This window comes from Artemia sp. Qi Xiang Cuo, chromosome 5 (genome assembly GCF_049724085.1).
Source record: "Artemia sp. Qi Xiang Cuo chromosome 5, ASM4972408v1, whole genome shotgun sequence".
In the NCBI taxonomy this organism is placed as follows: Eukaryota; Metazoa; Arthropoda; class Branchiopoda; order Anostraca; family Artemiidae; genus Artemia; species Artemia sp. Qi Xiang Cuo.
In genome coordinates, this window is record NC_142798.1 from 70729060 (window position 1) to 70737654 (window position 8595).

At 36.9% G+C, this 8595-nt stretch overlaps 1 protein-coding gene across 5 annotated transcripts in view; it reads left to right on the top strand.

The window, feature by feature from the left end:
* Window positions 1-3428, top strand: part of LOC148952464 (protein KTI12 homolog) — a 66118-nt gene extending 62690 nt beyond the window's left edge. For all 5 annotated transcript variants that reach the window (XM_089089903.1, XM_089089904.1, XM_089089902.1 and 2 more), the window contains one exon: window positions 3187-3428. In XM_089089903.1, the coding sequence (XP_088946029.1) occupies window positions 3187-3399 (213 nt within the window). In that variant the 3' untranslated portion in view covers window positions 3400-3428. The remainder of the gene's footprint in view (window positions 1-3186) is intronic.
* Window positions 3429-8595: the final 5167 nt, after the last annotated feature.

Consider the following 8595-nt stretch of genomic DNA (forward strand, 5'->3'; position numbering starts at 1 on the left):
TGGCTCCCTCCCACGCTTATTTTTTTGGCCGAAGTCACCCAATTAAAATTTTGAGATAGCTATTTTATTCATCATAGTCGAAAATCCAATAAATATGTCTTTTAGGATGACTTAATCCCCCGCAGTCCCCAGGGGATGGGCTACAAGTTATGAACTTTGCCCATTGCTTACATATAGTATTGGTTATTGGGAAGTATACAGACATTTTCAGAAAAGATTTTTTTCTGGTGGGGGGGGGACTGGAGAAGGGGGTTACTTGGGAGAATCTTTGTAAAAAAAACAAGTTTTTTTTCAACTGAAAATAAGGAGCAACGTTAAAAAACGAACAGAAATTATTACGTATATGAGAGGGTTCGCCCCCTAGTCAATACCTCGCTCATTAAGCTAAAGTTTTTTAGTACTTTCAAGAGCTATCTATTCTAATTAACCGGCCTTTATGATTCAGGGGTTTGTGATTCGAACAAAATTCGATTTTTAGCGTAAAGAGCGAGGTATTGACTAGGGAGCGAATTCCCTAATATACATAATAAAAAAATCTGAATATAGAAGCTCGTTAGGCCTACGTAAGTTAATATGTAATTTACGTCAGAACACAATCTCGAGAAAGCCATTTAGCCAAAAAAAGTAAAATTAATATGCAAATTGCTTTTTAATTATTCATGTACGTTGAGCAAAAATTAAAGCTGAATTAATTCAAAAATGTTCAGAAATTAACTAAAAAAAACAATTTTATTTAACTGAAAGTAAGGAGCGATATCAAAACTTAAAACGAACAGATATTATTCCGTATATAAAAAGGGCTGTACTTCTCCTCAACGCCTCGCTCTTTACGCTAAAGTTTTTTATTGTTTTAAAAAATGAAGTTGTGAAAAAGAGTCAAACTTTAGCGTAAAGAGCGAGGCGTTGAGGAGGGGACAGCCCCTTTCATATACGGAATAATTTCTGTTCGTTTTAAGTTTTAATGTCGCATTGTTCGGTACATTGTCTTGGTACCGAAACGAAGGCAATGGCGTTCCTTCTTTCCGCCAACGTGGTGAGCTTGAACTTATCTAGTAGATAATGATATGGGACATACCCTTCACCATTTATGATTCTAAGTGCTCGTTTTGGACATTTAATTAATTAAATTAAAACATAAATGGTGTTTTATGTTTTATGTATACTCAACGATCCAATGTAAAAATATGTAAATTTAGACAGATTTGTTAAAAATTATTTTATAGACGATTCTTTTTCTTACAGGACGCCTTCCCAAGGTGAGGAATCAATAAATTTACATATAATTAAAATATTTTCTCATTTTAGGGGCTCCTGACGAACAGTTCTTCTTTAGAAATTAATCTTTCTGTCTGATCACCTTTTTGTCTGTCGTAATCTTCCCCTTGGAGGTAGAAGAGGTGGGGTATAAAACGGTGTCCAATATCGCATAACATTCATCCCAATTCTCTTAAGGAAGGGATGGTGAAGTCAATGATGGGCGGGGGGGGGGGGGGCTAGTTGCCCTCCAATCACTTTCGACGATTAAAGAGAACACTAGAACTTTCAATTTCAAATCGAATGAGCCCCTTTTGAAGTTTCTTCGACGACCCCTTCCATATGAAGTGCCCAGCTCTAAAGGAAAAAATAATAAATAGTAAATTGTGCCAACATCGTTCTTATATGCCCTCAGCGCATAACTTAAAACCCTTACCCCAGAGGTTTTGGGGGAGTTTCCTCCTCAAAAACCTATTTTCTATCTGGAAATCAACTACGCTGAACAAAATGGCTATCTCAAAATTTTTATTGGATGTGTTTGTGGAAATGATGGGCGTTGGGGGGGGGGGCTAGTTGCCCTACAATCACTTTTGACTATTAAAAAGGGCACAATCCCTTTGAAATTCCAATTGAATGAGCCTTTTTTGAAGTTTATACGACAACGCCTTCTATAAAAACCTTATATGCCCCCAGGGCATAACTTAAAACCCTTGCCCTGAGAGTTTTGGGGGTGTTCTCCTCAAAAACATATTTTCTATCTGGAAATCAACTACGCTGAACAATATGGCTATCTCAAAATTTCGATTAGATGTGTTTGGGGGAATGATGGGCGGGGGGGGGGGGCTAGTTGCCCTCTAATCACTTTCGCCTATTAAAAAGGGTACTAGCCCTTCGAATTTCCAATCGAATGAGCCTGTTTTGAAGTTTCTACGACAACGCGTTCTATAAAAAACCTTATATGCCCCCAGGGCATAGCTTAAAACCCTTACCCTGAAGGTTGTGGGGGAGTGTCCTCCTCAAAAACATATTTTCTAGCTGGAAATCAACGACGCTGAACAAAATGGCTATCTAAAAATTTTGATTGGATGTGTTTGAGGTAATGATGGGCGTGGGGGGGCTAGTTTCCCTCCAATCGCTTTCGACTATTATAAAGGGCAGGAGAACTCTCAATTTCCAATCGAATGAGCCCCTTTTGAAATTTCTAAGACGACCTTTTCCATATGAAGTGCCCTGCTCTAAAGGAAAAAAATAACACATGGTACATTGTGCCAACATCGTTCTTGTATGTCCTCAGGGCATAACTTAAAACCTTTGCCCCGAGGGTTCTTGGGGAGTGTTCTCCTCAAAAACATATTTTCTATCTGGAAATCAACTACGCTGAACAAAATGGTTATCTCAAAATTTTGATTGGATGTGTTTGGGAGAATGATGGGCGTGGGTGGGGGGGCTAGCTGCCCTCCAATCACTTTCGACTATTAAAAAGGGCACTAGCCACTCTAATTTCCGATCGAATGAGCCCTTTTCGAAGTTTCTACGAGCAAGCACTCTTAACTCAATCGATTTCATTTTTAATTGGTAAACCGCCATAGCGAGAGAATCTGCACCATAAAAGTATGGATTCTGACGAAAACACGGAAGTGCAGCTATGTCCAGAGGCGGCAACAGAATCAAAGTATACGGCGTACCAACGAAACCAGAGCTCCTCAATAGGTATTTTTGCCCCTCCATCCTTGTAATTAGTGCAACCTTTAACCTCCTCAGGGAAAAGGGGGTAATTGCCCGTAGAACCACCCACTCGATCCACCCCTGGCTGTATCAATCATGGTTATGCTACTAGCTGCTGTCACTTAGATATTAAATTTTATATTGATTAACATATTTCTTCAAATCAAAGTGAACTAGAAATTCATGCTAACGTGTCTCTATTTCCAGCATATTTTGGAGATGCAAAAAGTAGTTGGCCAAGGGAGCGAAATTCAGGTGCCTGGTAGCAATGAAACGTTCCCTTTTGCAAGAATGTACACGACTGCTGAACTATCCCGACTTAAACGACAGTTCATATCTTACACGAAATCACACCCTTTGCAAGATTCTTCAAAAATACCAGCATTATTTGTAAGTTATTTAAAGCAGACTTTAGCCTAATTTTTTTTATTAATAAATGTTTTATTTTATACGTCTATGTCAGCGAATATCGTTCTTACAGGATTTCTTCGGTTTTTTTTTTTTTCTTCAAATATTACCTATTTGCATTAAATGATGGAAATTTAATATCCACATGCACGTTTGCATATTTCATTCCCATCATCAAATTCATAATTGTACAGAGGGGTGCAAAAATGTGCATATAAAAAAAGGTAAAGAATACGGCAGTGGACTTTACAGTCCCTACTGGCAGTGCTGACCTCCTTTTCTTGGCCCTTCAGCCAGCAAGTGCAATGGAGGGCTGGGAGCCAACCCTCCTGTGCTTTTGCACACACTTCTTGTTTACCTTCCCCAGATTTCTCCAGGTACCCATTTAAAGCTGGATCGACTGTAGCTGAGCTTACAGAGTCACGCCACTGTGCATATAGAGAAAAAAGACAGAAAAAACGCGTACATTTAATGCCTTTAATATAGAAACAAACCGATGTCGAATCGTCGCTATCGACATCAAAACTGATTGACGACTTAGATCGTCGTTTAGTTTTCTGTAAATATCTTGAAAGCGGAATTTGAGCGTGACGGTATTCTAAATAAAATTATATGGTCTGAAGAATCAAACTTTAAATTATGGGTTGCCTTTAATCCACGCAATTGGTTTACAATCCCACTGATAACCATCAAATTACTATTGAAAAACAAATCAATCAACCTGGGGTGACAGTATGGTCTGGGTTTTCTTGCAATGGTATTGTTGGGCCAATCATTCAGCACAACCATTGATCACAATTTATACTTAAACACAATACCAAAATTAAGACTTCTATTATCACCAAGGTGGGGCCCAACTCCATTTCGCACACGCTATGGATGCACTACTTGAATTAGAATTTCTCAACAAAAGGATTGGAGGCCGTGGCGGTGTCGACCGGCTGACAAGCTTGCCAGACTGAATCCTATGGACTTCTATTTTTGGGGACTAGTGTAAAAGGTAGTTTTTGCACGCAAGACCGGCAGTGTTGAAGGTACGATTTTGTTCATTTTGGAAGCTTGTCAAGAAATTGATGCTGATAAAAAAAAAAGCTGTTCTAGTGTGCATGAGTGTTAGTTCACGATTAGAAGAGTGTGTACGTTGACAGTAATCAATTTGAGTTCCTGAGATATTAGATCTTCCCATTACAAGTTTTCTCATTATTGGGCATGACCCCGTGTGAATTAAGCACTACAATAAAAAAAGTGCAGTAACATGTGATTACCCATTGAACATCATTTCCAAATATAATGGTTGATCCCATGACAGTTGAGTTTTCTTCTCAAATAGTAAAACAGGAAGTATGTTTTCTTTGTTGGCATGTATTATTAACCTCACTTATGCAAGGAACTTCCATACTTTCGGATCTTAATAAAAGTTCGACAAAAATTTTTAATCGCCATTTAGAAGAAATATCTTTTTGACACTGAACACAACTGTTAATTCATGAATTTTTACCATGAATTTTGTCATTTGTCCCACCCCAATTTTGACTGCCAGAAGAAGTGTTCTACATTTTTTCCTTTCTTCTAAGAACGTGGGAATTTCTTGGCCATTTTTACACCTTACGACTTCTTTTCTTATGGATAATAAGCCATGTATTTATGTCAACTACTCAGCCAAGATCATATCGCCATCAATGTTGCACATGTTATGTGTAAAGGTATTTAACGATTCTTAGAAAAAAAGGAAAAATAATTTGAATATTTGTTATGCGGGCAGTCCTTTTCTATATTGTCTATTTGAAAATCCAGTTCAAAGATTTATTGGGCATTCCAGTAGCTGACAAAATGTTTTTCTTGAAAGCAAGACCTGGTTGTAGCAGGTTCCTGTATAAACATTATTAAGCCGAGTGAAGTGAAGATTTCCGCTGCACAAAATTGAAAGCTATGGCTTTGTTTCCTTTATCTGGTGAAATGTCGAAGGCTTCAATCAATCCTACAATAATATCAAGCCCAATGAAGAAGTTGAACGAGTCGAATAAGACATCTTCAAGCTTGCAAGAACCTATGGTACGTGAATCATCTCCAGCACAAGGAGAAGCTATTTTAGACCAGTGTGCTTTCGCACATCACAAGATCAAATTAAAAATGCTGAGTCAGCAGCTATACAGGAAAAGTTGAGTGAAACAAAAATGACATCAAAGAAAAAGAGAAAAAACTTGAAAATAGACGTCAATTCAATGCAAAGGAAAATTCGCGACGGACCTGAAAAGTACAATACTTTTACATTTGGAAACAGAATTTAGATTGAAAAAAAAATCGATTTTTTTTATTTTTCTTAGTATGGCTCAGTTTGAAACATGTAAAAGCTCCTATAGGATGGTGAATGTGGTCCACGCGTCTCTTGGTCATTTTTAAAACGTACTCCACAAGCATCGCTATTTTAGACCAGGTTGCTTTCGCACTGTCAATCCCAAGCGCATTTTTGGTGTCTATTAAAAACTGTATCATCTGTCTCAAAGTTGAACCAACAGTAGCGTGGATTGGGCTTTAATTGGATGAAAGTATCGCACGATATCACTTTCCACTAATCAGAGGCTTTTTCCACTGACGTAAGATTATTGAAAGGGAAAGTGATATTTATGCCTTTAGTCGAGGCGTTACTGACAGCCAACTGAAGCACTCTTTATCGTATAAAATCAGAATTCAGCGCTACCGTTGATTCAAATATGAGACAGATGGTCTCAAATTGGAGACGGATGACCAAAGTAGCGATAATGGGGGTTATGCAGATGAAATTGGCGGAGCCCGTTCGCCGCCCTGTCTTAAATAAACTTTGTCAAAACTGCCAAATATGAAATGTGCACGAGATAACCACGATATCAGTTCATGAAAATCACGAGCAGGAACCAGGTGAAGATAGTGCATGCAACAAATACCTCGACTGAATAATTCCTATGTCAATCAGGTCTGATGAGATTAACCCTAATAAATTTGTTTCGTAAAAATCAGGCAGGTTTTTGCAAAATATTACATATATACTAATGTGTTGTTAATGAAGAAGTATAAGAATCCTGGAGACGGTTAGTAAAACAGATACGAGCCCATACCGATCTGAAGAGAGAACCTAATCAATACGAAGTGGGGCAACTTACAGCATATCATCAGAAGGAAAATATCTAGACTAAGCGTTGAGAATGGCTGCTGAAAAGGTGAGTGGGGTCTCTTATTGTAGAAGATTTTGAGTGTGAAAAAAGGTTTATAATGCTTATCTCCACATAGGAGGGAAGGATAGGGAGCATTTCCCAAAAACAAGATTTATCAGAAGAACCCCCAATTCCTCTAAAAATTGAAAAACTATTACCTGATATATAATTTTTAACTCGCCTATAAAGTTTACTCCAGATGCTAAGTTAGTTTCGTTTTGTGTTTCCTGTTGATACTACTTAGTAGGCTAGAAACAGACCTATTTTATTCTGGAAATTAGGAAACTTCAGGGGGATTTTCCCTTCTCTGTTTCACGATACCCAACCAAAAATAATTATTTTATTTTTATTTCCATTTTTAAAACCCTCAATTTTATTTTCCAAATAAAGTACCAGGTAGAAAAAGGAAAGGCTTGAGGCAATCCCCCTGGCTGGTTTATTGACGATAAAATTGGTCTATTTTGTCAGATTTGCCCCCCACAATCAAAACACTTCCTACGTTCATTTCTTCTAATAAAAGCAACACAAATTGAAATATGCTAATGTTTATAACTATAAAATACTGCTAAATATAACACCATTTTTAACATAAAATATTAAAACACATAATCTACTCACAGTTTTTCTAGAACAACACTGGAAAACAAAGCATACAATCTGAAATAAAGGTCAATCATAAAGAACCTGGCTTGTAGGAAATTTATAGAAAACCAGGTACCAAACATTTCTCGTCAACTATTTTTAAAAGAAAATCAATTCAAACAGCAGAAAGAAAAGGTATCTCAAATCATTTAGGGAAAACATGCCATGTTTGAAAACGAAGGGGAGCAATAAAGAAGTATTGTCGGGAGAGATCCGAAACGTGTTTACACTGTCCCATCTGCTCCCAACAATTCCTATCGATAACTTTTTCCTAATAGGCAGAAACAAAAACGAAGAGACGCAAAAATCTGTTAGCCAAGATTCAAAGAAATCACTTGACGATGCTTTAAATTTACGAATTCTTTTTCCCTTTTTTTTTGCGTTCTCAAAATCTAACGATTGATTTTACAGACAACTCTGCCTTCTATTGCCGTTTTTAACCAAAAAGTTTTGCTAGTCGAAACTCTTAATTAAAATATAATCGCATATTAACGATTGCCTCAAAATAGCATTTAAATGTCGGAGTCCGAAAATTTGACTCAGAGATTTCACGTTAGTTTTCATCAGCATCATCACTTAAAGTTGCTTCCAAAAAATAACATCAGAGAAATAAGATAAATGATACTTCGGAAACTTTTCAGCGTCTATAGTCTTGACCATGATTGGCTTGAACCTTCTTTTTTCTCTAGAATTCAATGTAACTTAGGTACATGAACATTTGTTTGCAAAATAGTGTTTAAACTTCAAAGTTAAAAAAAACAAAAGACGAATGACATGTTATTTTTCACCAGTATCCTTATTTAAGCTTACTTACAAAAATAGATCAGAGAAATAAGGTAAAACGTTACTTTAGAAATTTCTGGAATATCTGTATTCTTGATCGGGTTGGCTAAGACCAACTTCTAGGACCAACCAACTTCCATATTCCAAAATACGGGAAGAATGTATAGTGTAGAAGATCCTATAGAGTTTATTTTTAATTTTTTATTTAAATTAATTCGTTTTTCTGGTTTTGGGCCTTGAGCAATCATAACACGGTAAGATAAAGATTAACGAAGATAATTTGAATATATGAAATCAGTGGCAGCTGTAGAAGAGTTGCCCTATGATGGAGGTACACAGATATAACTGGTTGGGACTAAGAAGTACGAGTAATTACTTCCTGTAGACTTGGTCTGGCACTGATCAGACGCGTTACAAGCAAAAAAGTTTAGGATGGGGGACAAAGAATTTTACCTACTGGCTGGTCATTTTGAACGACTGATTTGGGAGATATTTATATTAAAATAACAAATAAACACGTATCAATGATCATTATACATCTTTACAGATAAAAGCTTAGGGTTTTCGGATATGCTGAATCTTATGGCGTTCATTT